A 21,882-nucleotide genomic window follows, 5' to 3' on the forward strand; every position below is an offset into this window, starting at 1 on the left:
ATGAACTTAAGAAGGAAATAGCAGAACTACTACAGCAAGTTTGCAATCTATCCCTGAAAACAGGAGTGATCCTGGAGGATTGTAAGATAGCCAATGTTACGCCCATCTTTAAAAAGGGATCAAGAGGTGACCCGGGGAACTACAGACCGGTAAGTCTGACCTTGGTTCCGGGGAAAATGGCAGAAGCGCTGATAAGACAACATCGATGAGCATTTTGAAAGAAATAAACTTCTAATCACAAGCCAACATGGCTTTTGCAAGGGGAGATTGTGCCTAACGAACTTACTGCACTTCTTCGAAGGAATTAACAAACGGATGGACAAAGGGGACCCCATAGACATCGTATATTTAGATTTCCAAATAGCCTTTGACAAGGTACCCCATGAACGCCTACTTCAGAAACTGAAGAACCATGGGGTGGAAGGAGACGTACACAGATGGATCAGAAATTGGTTGGCGGGTAGGAAGCAGAGGATAGGCGTGAAGGGCCACTACTCGGACTGGAGGAGGGTCACGAGTGGTGTTCCGCAGGGGTCGGTGCTCAGACTGCTGCTATTCAATATATTTATAAATGATATAGAAACAGGGACGAAGTGCGAAATAATAAAATTTGCAGATGGCACCAAATTATTTAGTGGTGCTCGGACTAAAAAGGACTGCGAAGAATTACAAAGGGACCTGAACAAGTTAGGAAAGTGGGCGACGAGATGGCAGATGAAGTTCAATGTAGAGAAATGTAAAGTTTTGCATGTAGGAAGCAAAAATCCGAAGTACAGCTATACGATGGGAGGGATACTATTGAGTGACAGTACCCAAGAAAGGGACTTGGGGGTAATAGTGAACAAGACAATGAAGCCGTCGGCACAGTGCAGCGGCCGCCAAGAGAGCGAATAGAATGCTAGGTATAATAAAAAAGGGTATTACAACCAGAACGAAAGAAGTTATCTTACCGTTGTATCGGGCGATGATGCGTCCGCATCTGGAGTACTGCGTCCAATATTGGTCGCCATACCTTAAGAAGGATATGGCGATACTCGAGAGGGTTCAGAGGAGAGCGACACATTTGATAAAGAGTATGGAAAACCATTCATACAATGAGAGACTGGAAAACCTGGGGCTCTTTTCCCTGGAGAAGAGAAGACTTAGCGGGGACATGATTGAGACCTATAAGATCATGAAGGGTATAGAGAAAGTGGAGAGGGACAGATTCTTCAAACTCTCAAAAACTACAAGAACGAGAGGGCATTCGGAAAAGTTGAAAGGGGACAGATTCAAAACCAATGCTAGGAAGTTTTTCTTCACCCAATGGGTAGTGGACACCTGGAATGCGCTTCCAGAGGGCGTGATAGGACAGAGTACGATATTAGGGTTCAAGAAGGGATTGGACAATTTTCTGAAGGAAAAGGGGATAGAAGGGGATAGAGGACTACTATACAGATCCTGGAACTGTTGGGCCGCTGCGTGAGCGGACTGCTGGGCGCGATGGACCTCTGGTCTGACCCAGCAGAGGCACTTCTTATGTTCTTATATCCAATTGAGGAGAAAAGCATCTGCCTCCATCTGATGAGGAGAGTATTGCCTGGAACAGAATCGAGGCAGTTTGTGATTAATGGGGGACGCAAATAGGCCTATCTCCTTAAAGACCCACGTCTACACCCTGGACGAATGGAATCCCAAAGACACCACCTAATATACCAACGGAATCTCGCTAAAACTTGCATGCCACCACAAATATAACCTGAATTACTACCACATTCTCTGACAACAAAGATGCACCCATCTGCAAAGAAAAGCTACTTCACTTCCTAGTATATCTACACTAAAAATGCTGCAATTTAAACTACCCTATATCCACTAAGTCTGTATTTGTAAGTCTGAATGCTATGTCTATACTGTAATTAGACTAGCTGTAATCTAAACCCCTTTGTCCATGCTGTAAAGTCTATGCCTCACTAAAATTTGTCCTACCCATACTATGAATGTACTCCTGTAACCTGTTCTGGGCTCCTTTGGGAGGACAGGCTAATAAATGACTAAATAAATAAATATCTGAGGAGTTCCCCACTGAGAAAAAAATCTGCTGCACAACCTTGGAGTGAATCGTCCACTCGTGTGGCTGAAGAAATCTGTTGTTTGTCGGTCAGAGTATTTTGTGCTCCTTGAACATAGACTGCTTTTAGGAATATGTTTCGTGCAACTACCCAGTTCCAAATCTTCTGGGCCTCCTGACAGAGTCAAAGAACCCATGCCTCCTTATTTGTTTATGCAATACATGGCAACCTGATTGTCTGTGCGAACAAGAAATACGTGATTGGAAAGCATTCCGAATCTCCCTGAGCTCCAATTGATTGGTCTAATTAGGAACAGAAGACCCTATGTCCGGAGTCCATCCAGGTGAGCACGCCAAGCATACATTGGCGAGTCTGTGGTCTGAGGAGGTATTTGAAACAACAGTCCTTTGGAAATATTTGAGGAATTCATCTACCACTGAAGAGATTGACACAGTGATGCGACAGTAATCTTCTGTGAAAATAGATCAAAAGCCTGAGACCATTGAAATGCAAGAGACCACTGAACTGTCCTGAGATGAAGTCTGGTGAAGGGATAACATGGACTGTAGAGGCCATGTGACCTAACAGTCTCATCATCTGTCTGGCTGAGATGAATGGAAGATGATAGACTTGACTGCAAAATTGAATGAGGTTGTCCTGTCTTTGCAGTGATAGAAATGCCCTGAGTTGTATGGTATCGAGTAAGGCTCCTATGAGCTGTAGATTCTGAGAAGATTGAAGTTGAGATTTAGGAAAATTGATCTCAAATCCTAAATGTTGGTGAAACAGAATTGTTGATCGAGTTGCCAAGCGTTCTCCTTGGGAAGAAATGTCTTATGAGCCAATCATCGAGATAGGGAAAAACTTGAAAACTTTGATCTTTAACATTGCTGTGACAACCACCAGGTACTTGGTGAACACCCTTGGTGGCTAGGCCGAAGCATAAAACCTTGTATTGAAAATGTTGATGTGCAATTTGAAATTGCAGAAATTTTTTGTGAGCTGGATGAATTAGTATTCGAGTATAAGCCTCTGAGATCTAGAGAGCATAGCCAATTGTTTTGCTCTAACAGAGGAAACAGAGTTTCTAGAGACAACATTCAAAACTTTTCTTTTACTAGGAACTTGTTGAGGTGTTGGAAGTCGAGGATTGGCTGTAGACCTCCCGTCTTCTTCAGAACGAGAAAATAGCTTGAGGGTTATTCCATGTCAAAGTGATCAAGGGCTCCCTGCATGACCATCACGGATTTTGATAAAACTTTATGCACAAAGTCCCACATGTATCAAACGAACTTTGGTAAAGTTTTAGTTTCGCCTGTGGAGTATTCGTGGAGATATAGCCATTTGTTTGACCCCATACTGCAATGACATACAGTACGACAGTGACATTCTGACAACTTTGAGACACAATATCTCACGAGCTATGTTTCCAAAAAAACTGAAACTTAGCTACCCTGCACAACTTTTGGAGCTCTATTCAGTGCTACCAATAATAATTTTTGTCGAGCACTGAGTGAATGGCTGAATTACAGTAAACTTGGCCGAAAAAATTAGTGCTCCAAAAAAAGTCAAAGTTTGACATTACTTAGCTCCCACAATAATTGAGTAATAAATGCGAAATTTGGCGCATAATGTCTCAGTACAACGTTGTTTTCAAAAGTACATTTTCAACCTCCAAGCTCTTTCCATTAGTTTACAAATTAAGTGTAAAGTTGCTAATTTGTGTAAAAAGGCCAAAAATAGGGTATTTTCAGCCTGCTTTTACAGAAAAATACCTTTCAGAAACTCTTTCAAATCAGTCTCATTAGAAAGAGCATATTTCAAACCCCTAGAAAAGTGGGCTTCATTTTTCAACGCAGGTTAACAATGCCCGAAAAAGGGGGACAAAGTTGGGAGATGTCACCATGGCAACGGCCTACGTTTCAACTTACAATTATGTCACTTTTCACACTGTTTTTCCCTGTTTATTTTTACTCAAGCTTTGGGTACAATTATATTGTTCTTAATTAATGATTATTCCTAACTAGAAATTGAGGTGATAATTTTGTTGCATGCAGATCACAAATTACAACTTGTTTTCTTTTTCAGATCCACATTATTATTAATTCAGTTTAAAATGGATACCAACGAATCGATGCCAACAAAGTGGACCACTTCGGCTTGGGAACCATATAAGATACCCAATTTAGGCTTGGGAACCTAGGATAAGACACCCTAATCATTGGCTTTGGAACCAGAAAGATACCAACAAAAGGCTTTGGAACCTTGACAAAGAAACCAAATGCGAGGCTTGGGAACCTGGACGAAGTGGCCCACCCGTGGCTGGTATTGCACAGCTATCGGGCATGACCCCTATGGCGATGGGGTTGCCAGTTCAAACTCTTGAACTGGTAGTGACAATGTCACCATGGACCAACGCAATAGAGTAGTAGTAATACTACATCAATACAAAACTGTAACAATAAAAATGACAGAACTTTGTTGAAATAGAGGTTGTTGCCGTGGCAACGTCTCCCAACTTTGTCCCCCTTTTTCAGCCATTGTTAACCTGCGTTGAAAAATGAAGTCCACTTTTCTAGGGGGTTTGAAATATGCTCTTTCTAATGAGACTGATTTGAAAGAGTTTCTAAAAGGTATTTTTCTGTAAAAGCAGGCTGAAAATACCCTATTTTTGGCCTTTTTACACAAATTAGCAACTTTACACTTAATTTGTAAACTAATGGAAAGAGCTTGGAGGTTGAAATTGTACTTTTGAAAACAACGTTGTACTGAGACATTATGCACCAGATTTCGCATTTATTACTCAATTATTGTGGGAGCTAAGTAATGTCAAACTTTGACTTTTTTTGGAGCACTAATTTTTTCAGCCAAGTTTACTATAATTCAGCCATTCACTCAGTGCTCGACAAAAATTATTATTGGTAGCACTGAATAGAGCTCCAAAAGTTGTGCAGGGTAGCTAAGTTTCAGTTTTTTTGGAAACATAGCTCGTGAGATATTGTGTCTCAAAGTTGTCAGAATGTCATAGTTGTACTGTATTTCATTGTGGTATGGGGTCAAACAAATGGCTATATCTCCACAAATATTCCACAGGCGAAACTAAAACTTTACCAAAGTTCGTTTGAGACATGGTGAACTCTGCATATGAAGTTTCATCAAAATCCGTGATGGTCATGCAGGGCACTTTCCAAGAATCTGATCACTTGACATGGAATGACCCTTGAGTAAAAGCCCTGATTCTTCTGGGAAGTTTACTTGAAAAGCTGTCCATGACGGGGCTCCGTGGATGACGTCACCCATATGTGGAGAATATGTTGCCTGCTTGTCGTGGGATAAAAAGGGATATGAAAGTTTGATAAAGCCATGATTAGTGTAAACAGGGTATGGGTGACTACCCTTTCAAAAAGTACTAGGAACATGCTATGAAACTAACTAACTAGTACAGGGGTAGGCAATTCCGGTCCTCGAGAGCTGGAGCCAGGTCAGGTTTTTAGGATATCCACAATAAATATGCATGAGATAGATTTGCATCTCAAGGAGGCAGTGCATGTAAATCCATCTCATACATATTCATTGTGAATATCCTGAAAACCTGACCTGGCTCCGGCTCTCGAGGACCGGAATTGCCTACCCATGAACTAGTAGATAACTCATAAAGCCACGCTTATGGGTTCAAACCCCGTGCTGCTCCTCATGACCCTGGGCAAGTCACTCAATCCTTCACTGCCCCAGGTACGTTAGATAGATTGCGAGCCCACTGGGACAGGTATGGAAAATGCTTGAAGTATCTGCATGTAAACTGCTTTGAGTGTGGTTGAAAAACTACAAAAAGCCAGTATACAAGTCCCTTTCCCTCTTTCCCCTTTAAATTAAACATGTAAATATTGGTCGTGCCCATATTCCTCCCCTTCCAACACCCTTCTTTGCATGTACATGCTATACCAAGTTCCACACTCATTAAAAAAATATATACAAATTATAGCTCACCTAGCGTGCATAAGTGTTGATGTTCCATAAATTTAAACAGCGCAAATGGTGCTTAAATTTAGGAGCAAAGTTATAGAATGAGGAACAGTGGAAGTGTGTGAATACTAATACAAAGGAGATCTAGGGTTAAAAGGCAGTCCTAGAATCTAGTGCAACAACTGGATGCTGCCAGGCTATTTCCACCTCAAAACAGGGGAGCACAGGGCTTGTTATCACCAATCAGAAAAGAAGTGACAAACCTTGCTTGCGGGCTCCAGTTTTAATGCCTTCTTTAAGATGGAGATGGCTTCGGCATACTCTCCTTGCTGTGCCAAAACCTGCAAAGCCCAGACAAACATATGTGCATTAAGAGCAAAAAGATGAAAGAATATAGCTTGTACTTTGGCTGCTGGGCAAATGCTGGCTTAGAGCTTCTGGCAGCTCTTTGCAAAATGCACAGCATACATCTCAAAGTATTTGAATAATTCAAACAGTCAGTTCCTCCTTTAAAAACCATCAGAAGTGAAATGCAATCCCCAACATTAGTGGCTGCAACTACAAGCCTTGCTAGGTTGGACATTGACAAGGCGCAGGATTAGTGTCATGGGAATGTGATTAGTTTTCAGGGGTATCTGCGTTTCTGGATTCAGAAATCTTGGGCTCAAATTATAACAAATGCAATAGTGTTGCTGGCATTCCATTTAAAATAGAACACTTAACATGGATGTCCCCATTATCCACACTGTTTGTTGTACTATGTATGGAGCCACTGACTCCAAAGAATTCAGGATGGTCAGATAACAGGAATAAGGACTGGGGCTTCAGAGCTGAAAACAACTATTCACAGATGATGATCTGGTATTGCTGAAGAACCCAAACACCTTGCCATATGTGGTGGTTTTACTGGGTTACGTCTCAGTTTGGAGAAATCTACAATATTGGGGCTGACTACAGAACAAGATAGGAAATGGATAACAGTGCATGCCAGGTAAACTGAAGTACTTAGGCATCGTAACACCCAATCAGATATAGAAATTGTATCAGGGGAACAGACCGTCCTTCCTTTTAGAACTGGATAGGCAGCTGAAGCAGTGGAAACCCTACCTCTAATGCTAATGGGAAGAATACAGCTAATCAAAATGATTAGCATACCTAAATGGTTGCATATCCTGAAGAATTTATTCATCTCTTTGAAGGGAGGAGAAATTAAGCAATAAAAAAATGACTTCTTACCAGTGATATTTTAGTTCAGCATAAAATTTTAGTTCAGTTACAAAACATAATTTTTATTCTTATTTTAGTCTAGTTCTGGCAATAAATCTTAATTCTAGTTTTCATTTGATCCTTTTCTGAAAATTTTAATTCAAGTTATGCATATACTGTATATGTATCAAATTTTTGTTTCTCTTAAACCATTTTCACTAAGAAAACGTACAATATTTTACCATTTGGCTAAATATGAATAATGAAAAATATTATTCATCTGAATTCAAATAATGGGCTTTGGACTTTAACAAATAAAAGAAGCAATATGAAATCAAAGATCAAATGTTTATTTCAGTACAATTTACTACAGTAAAGGTTTGGTTTATTTATATTCAAATTTAAATCACTTTTTAGCTGAATACGAATATTTGAGGCACTATTCGGAGATGAATTGAATATGTATATTCAGTACAGCCCTAATTTATGGAGTAATTTTTATTCTATTCCAGATAGGAATAGAAAATGTACAATTTAGTTCTCATTTTGAAAAAAACAAATCACACAACATTTTTATTTTTAGTTCTCATGAACTAATGGTCAAAATTTGTCATTCTGATTTTCACTAACAAATATATCTTTGTTTCTTACCTTCTTTGTGTGGCAGAGGGAAAAAGCCTTAAAATGAAACTTCAACTGCTTCAAGGATGAGTGTGAGTGTGTGTGTGTGGGGGTGGGGGGTGGGGCTGGGTCTTCCTGACATTAAAATTTATAGTGTTTCTTGTGTCTTGAGGCACACATGGGACTGGGTGTTGGTGAAGACTATAGTAACACTGAGGGCTAGATTTAAAAAAAAAAAAAAAAAAGCTAAAAAACTGATGGGCACTACCACAGCTGTTATAGTAGCGACTGTAAAAAAGCTAGTCATTCTCCAATAAACACTCATGCAAATGAGGTTGGCGGAGAGTAGCGAAGACTCGCTAAATTTGCATGTGCCCATCGTTGGTTACAGTGATGAGCACATGCACAGAATACACAAAAACCCAAAAAAAAACCACAAACAGTGGGAGAGATGCCCAATGTCTCCGGCTGTCAACACCTCCCCAACTCCTCTCAGCAGCAGGAGAGATGCCCAATCTCTCCAACTGCCAAACCCCCCCCCCCCCAAATTCCTCTCGGCAGCGGGAGAGATGCCCAATCGACACCCCCCGCCCACAGCAGGACAGATGCCCAATCTCTTCCGCCCAACTGATACACCCTCCAACTTCCCTCGACAGCAGAAGAGATGCCCATGCTCTCCCGTTGCCACGCAACCCCCTCCCCGTACCTCCGATGACCCCTCCTTATCTTATTTTCAGATGGCTGGCCGGAGGGATGCCTACTCCCTCCGGCCAGCTGTCCTGCCTCTTCAAAATGATGGGCCTTCCCCTTCCTGGTGCATCCTCCTATCGGTGGGGCATTATGTGTCTGGGCCAGAACCTTAAGACCCTCCTCGGATGCATGGGGGACTAAGGCTCCGATTGGCCCAGGGTGTTTTAAGGCCCCTCCTACGGGTTAGGCCTTATGCGTCTGGGCCAGAGCCTCAGGATGCACCGAGGAGGGGGAAGGCCTGCTATTTTGAAGAGATGGGCCAGCTGGCCGGAGGGAGTACTAAACTAAACTAAACCTTAGGTTTGTATACCGCGCCATCTCCGCAAGCGCAGAGCTCGGCACGGTTTACAGAGTTAAGAGGAAAGGAACTACAATAAGGGATAAAGGAGAGGGACTAAGAGGAAAGAGAGGGACAGAATACTGGAGAATGGGAGGTGATTAGATTTTTGCAAAGAGCCAAGTTTTCAAGTGTTTGCGGAAGGATTGGAAGGAGCTTGAGTTTCTGAGTGGGGATGAGAGGTTGTTCCAGAGTTCTGTGGTTCTAAAGGGGAGAGATGTTCCAAGTTTTCCTGCGCGGGATATACCTTTTATAGAGGGGAATGATAGTTTCAGTTTTTGGGAGGGTCTGGTGGAGTGTGGTTTTGAGGAATTCCAAAAGAGTGGGATAGGTATTCATCCAGCCAGCCATCTGAAAATAAGGTAAGGAGGGGTTGTCGGAGGCACAGGGAGGGGGTTACATGGTGGTGGGAGAGTGTGGGCAACTCTCCTGCTGCCAAGGGGAATTGAGAGGGGTGTCAGTTAGGAGATATTGGGCATCTCTCCCGTTGCCGAAAGGAGTTGGGAGGGGTTGGCAGTGGGAGACAATAGGCATCTCTCCCACTTCTGAAAGGAGTTGGGGAAGGTGTTGATTGGCGGCGGGAGAGACAGCATCTCTCCTGCTGCTAAAGAGGACTATAATGCGGTCAACACACACGCCACAAGGTGTACTTTTTAACAGTGTTGTCAGTGTACCGGCACCCCCAGACCAGTTGCTGATTTTTGTCATCAAAAGCCAACACCACTCTTGAAGAATGGCTCAGCAATTTTGAAGAATCCACCGGAGTGCTCAATTCAATATTGAAGAGCCCATTTGCATGGCAGTGTCGGAGACTGCTAGAAAGCTTGATAAAGACCGAGATAAGCTGTTTTTGATAATCTGCCGCTAAAATGAGTGCAGGCTAAACCATTGGAAACCAGTTTAGTGACCGCGTTAAAGTTTTGAGCATCTGGGCCTGAATTGGAGCAACAAAGAGTTAAGCCTTATCTTGTATATGTACTCAATGATAAAGGGGCAGATATATCACTCAAGATAAGGAGAAACCCTTTAAAAGAATCAGTTAGGTGAGCATAGAAGTAGAGTAGAAAGAGTTGTTCCCCTTACCTTCCACCCAGGATTAGAGGGTTTGGGTTTTGGTATTTACTATGATAAAGGAATTCAAAAAGAGTACATGCATCTTCCTCCAGCAAGTGCTGTATAATTCTGCCTTTTGATAGATCAAGAGCGGGAAATCTTAGTCCTTGAGGGCTACAACCCAGTCAGGTTTTCAAGATTTCCACAATGAATATGCATGAGATCTATTTGCATACAATGGAAACAGCTGTATGCACATAGATCTCTTGCATATTGTGGAAGTTTTGGAAACCTGACTTGGCTGTGGGTGCCTACCTTTGTGATAAATTAAGGCTGAAGTGTGGATATTCAGATTTCCCACTAAGTAAGGGGATGACTGCAAGGTAGCTTTGATAAAATGTTGCCTTAAGAAGGGGGTGGTAGGATGTTAGATATATATGCATAGTTATCATCCCTCCCAATAGAAAAGTGGATTTAAGTGATTAGCGATGAATATATGGAGACAGTTTCGAATTGGTGTCAGAAGTGGGCAAAATTGGTATACAGCGTGCAGCTTAGACTATAAAGTAATTCTACAGATATGTATTCATTCCTGATGGGCTAACAAAGTCTGGGTAGAGATATCGGGCAAGAGCTTAAAGTGCATTGCATATGGGACATTCATGCATTGCATATGGGAGTGCCCCAAGACTCAACAAAATTGGAATGATATCTGGGTACAGTTGGAACAAATAAGAAAATCCCTCAAGTCGCCAAATCTGTGTGCATTAGATATTTATGCTGATGTGGAACTTGAGACTTTGGAGCGAGAAGTTTTGTAAGGAAAAGCATGTCTTACTACAAAAATAAAGGCCTAGATTCACTAACCTACACGCAAAATACACACGCAAAATATCAGTTCAATTAAAAAAAAAAAAAAAAAAAAATTACCCCCCCTCCCTCCCCGAACTGTGCCCCGCCCTTTAAAATTATGGCAGGAGGGTTTCCACTCCCTCCTGCCATCAGTCCTACTCCCAACTTCCCCCCCCAAAAAAACCCAAATAAACCAAACCCTCCTGCCACCCCGGATGCCCCTTCCCCGTTCCCCTCCCCATCCCCCGTATCTTTAACGGAGCAGGAGGGGTGCTCAATCTCTCCTGCTCCAATGCCTCCCGCGATGAGTCTGAAGCCTTAGGCCCTGCCGTGGTGCAACATGTGATGCAAGGGGTGGGTTCTAAGGCCCAGATTGGCTCAGGCACCTCAGGCTCTTCTCTTGGGAGGGGCCTGAGGCACCTCAACCAATCAGGAACTTCCTTAGGTATTTACTAAGGAAGTCCCTGATTGGCTGAGGCAATCAGGGCCTTGGACCCCGCCCCATGCATCACATTATGCACCGGGGCAGGGCCTAAGACCTCAGACTCGTCGTGGGAGGCATTGGAGCAGGAGAATTGAGCACCTCTCCTGCTCTGTTAAAGGTACGGGGAAGAGGGGTGGGGAGGAGACTGGGAACGGGGAGAGGGCATCTGGTGGGTGGCAAGAAGGAGTTAGCATCCCTCCTGCCATTTGTTTTTTGGTTGGTGGGTAGGTGGGGAGTCACGAGGCATTGGAGCAGGAAGGATTGAGCACTCTTCCTGCTCCGTTAAAGGTATGGGGAGCAGGGTGGGGAGGATCAGGAATGGGGCATCCCTTTTGGGTGGCAGGAGGGAGTTGGCATCTCTTCTTCCATAAGTGGTGATGGCAGCAGCGTGGGGGGCCCTAGATAACTGTCCTCCATACCTTCTTTCAGCAGCTCCTCATCATATCATTAACTGGCTCACCAACCTACTAAATAGTTCCCTGAACCAAGGGCATCTACCCAAAGAAATGGGCAAAATAACCTTAACCCCTATACCGAAAACAGCCCAAGCAGACCTCTCCATAGCATTTAACTACAGACCGATTGCGGGTATTCAGATCCTCACTAAAATCCTTGAGTCCTATGTCAGCAAGCAGCTAGCCTCATACATAGAGCAACACTCCTGCCTTCACATATCCCAATACGGCTTCATAAAAAAGCACAGCACCGAGCTCCTCATCATCATTCTAATCACTAAAATCAAACAGTTGTTAAGCTCGGATCATCAGGCAATATTACTCAAATTTGTTATCTCTGCAGTCTTCGACTCAGCGGACCACCAATTACTCCTAACCAAACTCTCGGAAATCAGAATAACAGGGACTCTACTGAATTGGTTCACCGATTTCCTACAAAATCTTGAATACTTGGTCAAAAGGCAAGAATCATACTCCAATCCTTAGAAGGCATTCTGTGTCGTCCCACAAGGCTCCCCATTATCCCCAATCCTATTCAATTTATTCATGAGCTCGCTAGGACACATCAAAATGGAAGATGAAACTGTTCTATCTTATGCCGACGACATCCGCCTCATCCCCATAACCAATAAAAATCCTAATAGTGCCGAAAAAATCTCAAACAATATAGATAAAATTCAAACCTAGGCAACGAACAACAAGTTGAAATTGTACGCCACTAAGACCAAAGCCATTGATTTCCACACCGCACAACAGAATGTCATATCTCTCTCAGAATACAGCTGTTAGATTGATTTTTGGTTTAAAAAAAGAACGACCATATTAGTCCATATTATCGTTTACTTCATTGGCTGCCTTTGGAGGCAAAAGTATTATTCAAATTTTCCTGTATCTGCTTTAAGCTGATATCGGGAATGTCTCCAGCTTACCTTTTTCCTCATTTTGTGTTGCATAGACCATCAAGAGAAACTAGAAATTTCTACTTATTTGCTTATCCAAAAATTAATGGGTGTAGATATATGACCTTCTTAGATAGGACCTTAGCATTTCAAGCTGGTAGGCAACAATCTTGGTTAGGTAAATGTATTCAGCAAGCTAAGGTATTCTATTGCAGTTTTTGGAAATGAATTAAGACCACTTTGTTCGATAAGTTTATTACTTAGTAAGTTTTATTATTGAAATTCTAGTTTACAAATATTTGTATTTTTTACTGTATTATTGTATTTCACTGATCGTCCAGCTCTTTTTAGTGTAAACTGCCTAGAACTTTTGGTTATAGCGGTATCTAATATAATAAAATGGTAGGCCGCGCATGCACACTAAAAAAAACGTGTTCCCTGATCCGTCACGAAAACACGATTGCGCATGCGCGGGTTTTACGTCACCACTTGCTCGCGGCGGCTTTCAAATAAAAATAAAACATTACACAGCTGCAGCAGCTTTCCTCACCCCCGCCTCTCACTGTCAATGGTACCGGCTCCTCTCTCGAACTGCACCAGGATCGAGAGAGGAGCTGCAGCGCCGGCTTTCAACTTAAAACAAAAAAAATAAAAAAACCCCAACTGGAGATCGCCGCTCTCACCCGGCTCCCACTGTGCAAACCCCCCCAACTGGAGATCGCCGCTCTCAACCCCCTCCCCCCCAACTGGAGATCGCCGCTCTCCCCCCCTCCCCCCCAACTGGAGATCGCCGCTCTCACCTGCTCCCACTGTGCAAACCCCCCCCACTGGAGATCGCCGCTCTCCCCCCCCCAACTGGAGATCGCCGCTCACACCCGCTCCCACTGTGCAAACCACCCCCAACTGGAGATCGCCGCTCTCACCCCCCTCCCCCCCCAACTGGAGATTGCCGCTCTCACCCGCTCCCACTGTGCAAACCCCCCCAACTGGAGATCGCCGCTCTCCCCCCCCCCCCAACTGGAGATCGCCGCTCCCACCCGCTCCCACTGTGCAAACCCCCCCCAACTGGAGATCGCCGCTCTCACCCGCTCCCACTGTGCAAACCCCCCCCCCCCCATGGGAGGATGCGCCGCAACAAAGTGCTGCACAGGTACTGGAGGGGGAGAGACATATCGCTTCTGCACCGGTACAAACATCCCTCCAGCGTTGGCACTCGCTGCACGTTAAACAGGCTGCTTTGCCGTGTCACTTATTACGTCATCAATGACGCAACAGAGAGCCTCAACGGCAGAAGAAAGCCGAAGCAGCCTGTTTAAATGCAGCGAAAGCCAACGCTGGAGGGAGGTTTGATATTAAAGTCTTGCTAGGAGGGTCGCAGAGTCAGCGGGGGTTGGGCTGGGAGGGGAGAGAAGCGTCTGCCTCGGGTGCTTCAGGCAGCAGCAGCGTTTACAATTCGCTGCTGTTGCTGGCTTCAGACCTTCCTCTCTGGCCGGTCCTGCCTACTTCCTGTTTTCATGAAGACAGGACCGGCCAGAGAGAAAGACCTGAAGCCAGCAACAGCAATGAATTGTGAATGCTGCTGCTGCCCAAAGAAGTAGTTAAATGAGGAAAGGGAGCAGAGGGGGAGAGAATGCCTTGGAGGGAAGGAGGAAGGTATGCCAGACCAAGGCAAAAGGAAGGAGGAGATGGAGAGAGGCCATATGGGAGAGAAAGAGAGAGATAGAAAGAGAAAAGAGGGCAGTGAATGGAAGGGGCAACATAGAGGGTGAACAGTATTCTAGCACCCGTTAATGTAACGGGCTTAAAGACTAGTAAAAGAATAAAGTTATTATTATTATCAGGCATCACTCTCATAATGGAAAAGTCCACCAAGGTACTAGGCTGCATCTCACAATGGAACCACAAATAGCTAGCCTTCGGAAAAAGACCAACTATACTATGCGTCAACTGCGATTCACAAGATCATACTTCCACCCACACCACTTTGCTCTGATTGTCCAGATGATGGTTCTGCCTCAACTAGACTATTGCAACTCCGCCTACCTTGGCATCAACACTACTCTAAATCCATAAACTGCAACTAATCCAGAACACAGCCGTTAGACTAATCTACAAACTAAAGAAATTTGATTCAATCACAACCTTTATCAGGCAACTACATTGGCTCCCAATATCATCCTGAATAATTGTCATGTATCCTACATCAGATTCTATACGGAAACTCAGCAGCCCCCTCATCCAATTATTCTCTACTATTTGGTGGACATCAAAAAGAATCCTTAACAGAATCCAACTAAACCTGCCATCCACAAAATACCTTCACTACAAGCAAATTTTCCACTCTATGTTAACTTATCTGGATGTAAAAACTTGGAATGACCTACCTGAAGCTATCAAGAAAGAGACAAACTACACCACATTCAGAAAAAAACCTGAAGACTCACTTCTTTGACAATTAACTGTCTTAGTTTCTGTATAGCTCCCCCTACTTCTATGTTCACTCCTCTAGCTTCTCCATACTCTCGTCCCTCTCTACTTTCCCTTCTCTTTGATCTGTCGCCTTGAGCCTGCATAGGTATGTGTGACTCACAAATGGAAGATTAGATTAGATATAAAAAAGGAAGAATTCCTTTTTTATATATTCTGCAAAAGCGCATGCCAGCCCGTGGTTTTAAAGGGCAGCTTAAAACCACGGGCTTGCACTGCAGGGAAGGGCAGGAGAGTCGGGGCAGAGAGCAGGGTTTTTGCACAAGCGACTGGTCCTCACCAGTCGCTTATTTTTGAATCGGCAAGCCAGTCGGTGTGCCAGAAAAATGTTTAGTGAATCGCGTTCTTCCTACATTGCATGCTGTTTCCCCTCCCCTCATTTGCATGCACGGATCGGCGGAGAGGTTAGTGAACGGGTTGGAGGAAAATTGGGTCACAAAGGGGTCACAAACAGATCGGTTTGCTTAGTGAATCTAGCCCAAAGTATCTTAACTAGCCTAAATACAACAACAAAAGCCTCCCACAATCACTTTATGAAGTAATACTATGCATAATATGCTATAGATAGAAAGGCTGGTTACATTATGGGTAGGGAAGGTGGTGACCAAAATGTTTGTTTTGGCTGTCTGGGAACTCTTTCTTGGCTTCCTAACTACACAAATAAGTGGTGCTTTCCTGAATACATTAAAAGCTTGAGTCTAGTTTGGGTGGGAGGCGGTTAAGGGGAAAACTGTAAACTTCAAGGAAAATTATGTCACTATAATCAATGTACAAGTAGCATTATAATCAGGTTCAGTTTGTTACATGTTAGGATGCATTATAATACACAAAAATAAAGTTTTTTTCCTAATAAAAACATCAGAAGTCTACTATTACTATTAATTATTTCTAGAGTGCTAAAAGTCAGTCTCTTTATTGAGCTATTTTGAAAACATCGTCATAGTGAACCTTTCTATTCCTATATCCCAGGAGACTTAATTATCCAGATTTTCAGGATTTAAATAATTTGATATAGGATCATATTTTAAGAATTGCTCCCTATCACCCCTTTTTTCAGTTGGGCATCTTCTTGCAGGTACTTCAGTACACACATCAACTCTGCCTTTTTCTGGGGAAAGACTCTGCCTTGGTTCATGTTTTAGATATTCAATGAGGACACTGAACAAGTTCTTAGGAAAAAAAAAAGAGCACATCACACTAAGCTAAATCTCTTCCCTTGGCAACCAACACCATTATAATGCTTTTCTCCTTCCCCCATGTCCCCTACCACTATCTGCAAAATCTATTTCTATAACACAACAATCCAGGCTATTTTTCTAAGGCCCTCATCATGTCTGGTAATCCCACTCATACAGTTTGCATTGATATAGCATGTCAAAGGTCAGAGGATGTTCAGCAGCATATCTAGGCCAGGCTCGACCCAAGGGCCCAAAAACAAAGTCTGGGAATTAAACTTACTTTTCTCTTTGGTAGTAGAGCAACCTGGAGCTCTTCCACCAACTCTTAAAATTTCCCATCATGTACTATTCTGCAATTTACAATCCAACAATCTCAGCTGATAAGACTGAAAACCTCAGAGTGAGTGTAGCAGTCTAGTGCACCAAAACAAATTTATGACTATCTGAGATTTTCACTCTGTTGAGTTGTGAACAGCTTCCCAACCCCCATTTACCCTCTCCCAGATGATACCTTTCCTTTGCGGAATAACGCCTTGATGTTATCTGGCTGGTGCTCCAGAACCAAGCTGCATGATTTCAGAGCTGCCTCGAAGTGATCCAGTTTCAGTTGGGATGCAGCCAGGTTGTTCAGACATTTCACTTTTGCATCCATTAATTCCGACTCTTCTTCGGGGGTGATATCAACTGCAAACATTCAGAGGTGTTTCAAACACGCTTTCCCTTATTCTGGATTTTGTCGTGAGGGGAAGCAAAATTGTGTTTGTTCAGAGTGGGGATAAGTGCTTCAGTTGCTTGGACAAAAGCAAAATATTTAACATGCAAACGAAGTCACCAATTGTGTTTATCATACAGAATTATATACACCATGAAGGTAAGGAAATTTATGAAACTTTTTCCATGTAGAAGCAGAAAATGACTAACTAAACTGCATGGGTGTATGAACTAAATAGCTGGGAGTCTGTTTAAATGGCACTGTGATTACACATGACCTTTATAAAATATCCACCTAATGTATCTGCAAAAAATATGCTGTACCTGCCTCAGAGCAGATTGCCACAGCACCTGTGCACTTTGGGACACTTCTGGGAATCTATTTATAGAGGCTCATACATGTGTATATGTTGTCTTTCTCAAACCATCAAAATGATATTACCCACCCCCGAATAAAATGATGATACTTGAAATATTCTGTCTAGGACCTAAAAAAGTTTTTTTCTTAAAGGATTTCTATATGAATTGTTTGGAAGACTATCAGAAACAATTTAATTAGTCCAAACAGAACTTAATCAAATGCTGTGCTTGATTGGCTGACATTTTTAATTATCAGCTTCCATAAGCATGCTTAAGGAGGCTGAGAAACTTAAAAAAATCTAAACAAGCACAAAATGGGTGCTTTTTTTCAATTTTATTGGTGGCCTGTAATAATTACCCTCCATAATTTTACAGTTAATGCATTTTGCCACTGCATATCAACAAAACATTCTGCACAGATGCTATTTCAGACATACATGCTGGTACTGAAGTTCCCAGAGTTCTGCATGCATGTTGACTTATTAAGTTCAACAAGCTCTTGGGCTCAGGTTTCGCCTTACCTTTGGAGCTGGAGTTAATAATCTTCAGAGCTATTTCATAAGAGTTAATGGCAAACACGTATTCGGCTTGCTGATAGTAGAAATTGCCTCGTTCCCGTTTGCGATTGACCAGTTCTTTCTTCTCCTGTCCAGTGAGGCGCTCCAGGTCTGGACCATCCCGAACATCCAATAATTCCACTTCCAGTCTGAGTGTGGCATCAGCTGGAACACTTGGACATCTGGAGGGGGGGAAAAAAAGGACATACTGTACAGCCAGCCAAGATGAGTAATCAAATCTAACCTACATAATAAGGAAAGGAACACTTCAAACACTAACCACTTCTCTAAAACAGATCACTTCTCAAAGTGTCAGCAGCCATTTGAAAACTGTTCCCACTCAATGCAGCTAAACAGAAAGTTAATCTTTCCAAAAAAAGAAACATAGAAAATGACGGCAGAAAAGGGCCATAGCCCATCAAGTCTGCCCACTCTAATGACCCACCCCCCTGACTTTACTCCCCTAGAGATCCCACGTTGTCAGACTTTAAAAGAAAATGGGAAAAAGGTGCATACTTTCAGTGGGCTGCAAGTACTTTACACCAAGACTAATTTTTAAAGTTAAGACATGCATAATTTTTGTTTGAAATTCAAGGCAAAGTATATGGCTGAAATGTACCTGCAGCCTTTTTCAAACATTCGCCTCTTAAAGTTTCATAGGTTGTCCAACAAAGGGACAAAGGTGAGCAGGGCGAAAGAAAGGAACTGGTTGTGTCAGAAAAGGTGTAGTTGCATAATTCGACCTCAAGGCTGCAAGTTCTAATGAATTACATGGCTGACCTGGGCTTTGATCTTGAGATAGATCTAATGCAGAGACACAGTGACTGTCAGCTTTTACTAAAGTACCAATTTTAAGTTTTTCATGGAACTAAGGGCCCGATTCTATAAAGTGTGTCTAAAATTTAGGCACCAACTAGAGTGGTGCTAAATGTGATTCTATAAAAGTTAGACACACTTTATAGAATCGCAATAAGGTGTTCTAGGCATCCTAACTTTAGGTGCACCATATTTATGACAGATTTTCTTTGCCTAAATACCTTTGCCTAGTTCACAAAGAGGCGCCTAATGCAAAAATTCACCCATGATCCACTCCTAACCACGCCCACTTTTAGGTAGGTGCTTTGGTCTAGACACCTACTTTTTACAGAATTGTGCTTTTTTGAGTTAGGTATCTAACTTTCAATTAAATCTAATTAAAGCCAATTATGAGGTGTTAAGTGTCAATTAAACCTATTAAGTTAGGCGCCTAACTTTAGGTAACTATATAGAATTTGCCAGCAAGTACATAAACAGATTCATCAGTACAGGAATACAAATTAATGTTTGAGCGAGAGGTCTTCACGTATTTCTTAGAGCTTACAATCTTAGACAACAAAATAAAAAGGGAGAGGCACAAAAGAGATAAGGTGTTGGAGGCAGTTGAAGCTTCAGCAGGGCAGCAGAGATACTAAGGGCTAGATTCACTAAGGACACCGATCTTGTCCTGTCACTTCGTGACCCGATTTACTAACCTCGTGGCTGATCATCCTCCGATCTGATCTATGCCTGCAAATGAGGAGAAATGGCATGCAAAGTAGGAAGGACGCGATTCACTAAACTAAAGAAGGCACACCAACTGGGCTGGCCGAGCCAAAAACAAGCGACTGGTGAGGACTGGTCGCTTGAGCAAAAGCCTGCTCTCTGCCCCGATCCTCCTGCTCTCTGCCCCGACTCCATGGTTTTAACCCACGGTGCAGCCCTGCTTTCAACCCAGCTCTTAACAACAACAACAAAAAAAAGTTTCAAGCTTGGCAGTGAGAGTGCGCAGATCATCTACAGGCAAAGGAGATGGTCTGTGAATGCCATTTATAGGCAAAGGAGATGGTCTGCACATGCGTCAGGATCGCTGGAGAGCGATCCGTGCGGCCAGTGGGGGGCGTGATTACGATCACCCTCATTTGCATGAGGACGCTTCATGAATCAGCCCCCCAGCCACAGATCGGATTGGATCCATGGCCTTAGTGAATCTAGCCCTAAGATTTGTTAACACATTGGCCACATGCCTCTCAGGAGTGCATCAGGGGAAGGGGATGTACCCAGTTTATTAGAAAATCAGAGAAAATTCCTGAGTGGGTGAAGAGAGAAGATGAAGATAAGAATGAGCAGAGGTGATAAAGGAAACTGTGCTGCGTATAGATGCATAGAGACAAAGAAAAAAAGTTAACATGGAAGTAGAGGAGTGTGGGGCTTTGAATCTATTGTGGATTTAGCTGAAGAGTCAAAGGTGGAACTCCAGATAGGATAGACAACACAGATTTGCAGCAGAAAAAAAATTACACCTTTTCTACCAAGGAAACTTTTGCAGCTGTTCAACCATAGACACTGCTCAGAGAACAGAAGAACATAACTGTGTGTTCCCAAGAAGCTATTCTCATTATTGTCCCACTGTAGCTTGGCATTACCTGCCCTGCTTTCCATAGCCATATTTTGCATCCGACACAATTAAAGCTTTTTCTCTCAGCTCCATCAACTGCACGCAGAGATCCAGGGCCTACCGGAGGAAGCACATAAAAACTGGATCATAAAAAACTGTTGGGTAGCTAGCACTAAGCAACAAAAAACAAGCAATCTTGGCAGTTTCAGATCTGCATTTTCTTGATAGGCATCTATGTTTCAATCAGTACTGATTAAAGAGCTCAATTGAGCTTGTTATTCAATTTAGATAGGCACCTATCTAGTTGGGCGCCTCCAAAATAGGTGCCTAACTTTAGGCACTGGTTACAGAATTTGGGCCTTAATCTTCAATTTGGCCCCAGGTAGGTTAGGTAGAATGTAAGCCTGCTGGAACAGATAGAGAAAATTGCTTGAGTACCTCAATGTAAAAAACACTTAAGACAACCTCCATTGATAGGGGGTATATAAATATTAAAACTTGGAGACAGTTTAAACCTTGAACACTCCTAGTGCACTATCCATTCCTATGCTTCTAAATATCGCTCATAAATTCTAGAGTCAAGCTGCTAAAGCTACCTTCACAGTCTTGGAGACAGGTAGCATCCATAACTTTATCTAAATGGAACATACCATACGAGAACTTCAGGGTACTTTACTAGAAAAGAAGTCCTAAGCAACTGACTTATAAAAAGCCAAACTGCCGAGATAATAAAAGTGGGATAGGGCATTGGAGAGACAGGGAAATTATTTTAAGGGACATGTTTGAAAATAGGATGTGTGCTCAGTGGGAATTTTCTTCAAGTCCCACTTAATAATTTTCTGTAGGCCAAATCAGGAAATGGGGTCATCAAAAACAGTATCAGAGATTCTTCCTACACAAAGGATACCGCCCACTGTTTGGCATGTCTACTTTTATAAACCTAGGAAATCTAAAAGCAAAAGTCTTCCTTCTGGCTGCAACTAAGCCCTGCAGAAATCAATAGCTGATATGCCATACCAAGCCAACAGATGATTCTGAAGACACTAACCTTAAGTTTTGCCATTTTTCTTAGAACCCCCCTCTCCCCCCCCCCCAAAAGCCCAAAAAACATTTTCTGGTCTACTTCTGAAAATTTCATCCAGTTCAATGCATCTCATGATTCGCTTGATCCCCATGAATCTTATTGTTGCTTGAAAAATCTGATGTGAGAAGCTAAAATATATACTGAGAATGAACCTAGAACAAGATCAAAAGTTTCACTTTAAACAGATTTCTTCTCCCACTCCCAGCTCCAGCTGTCCTACCTGCATGACATCACCATCTCCTAAAGTAAAAGTGAGGTTCGCTTCTTCCTCTACCACCACTCCATCCTCTTCCAACATGACCTTCAACTCTATGGTTACGTTCTGGCCATTTACCGGTCTACTACTCACACCTTTACCAGCTACCAAAATTTTCTTCTTCAGAGACCCACTTCCTGTGGAAGGAAATATGGATAAAGTAGT

The 21,882-nt window shown here is 42.7% G+C and overlaps 1 protein-coding gene across 1 annotated transcript in view; it reads right to left on the bottom strand.

Moving 5' to 3' along the window:
* The window catches only part of FKBP8 (FKBP prolyl isomerase 8), a 72,792-nt gene that overhangs the window by 32,202 nt on the left and 18,708 nt on the right, over positions 1 to 21,882 (bottom strand). The window contains exons 3-7 of the mRNA XM_033954993.1: positions 21,682 to 21,854; positions 20,406 to 20,494; positions 17,929 to 18,146; positions 16,848 to 17,020; positions 6,278 to 6,355 (exon numbers count right to left, since the gene is read on the bottom strand). Coding sequence (XP_033810884.1) covers positions 6,278 to 6,355; positions 16,848 to 17,020; positions 17,929 to 18,146; positions 20,406 to 20,494; positions 21,682 to 21,854 — 731 coding nt within the window. The remainder of the gene's footprint in view (positions 1 to 6,277; positions 6,356 to 16,847; positions 17,021 to 17,928; positions 18,147 to 20,405; positions 20,495 to 21,681; positions 21,855 to 21,882) is intronic.

This window comes from Geotrypetes seraphini, chromosome 8 (genome assembly GCF_902459505.1).
Source record: "Geotrypetes seraphini chromosome 8, aGeoSer1.1, whole genome shotgun sequence".
In the NCBI taxonomy this organism is placed as follows: domain Eukaryota; kingdom Metazoa; phylum Chordata; class Amphibia; order Gymnophiona; family Dermophiidae; genus Geotrypetes; species Geotrypetes seraphini.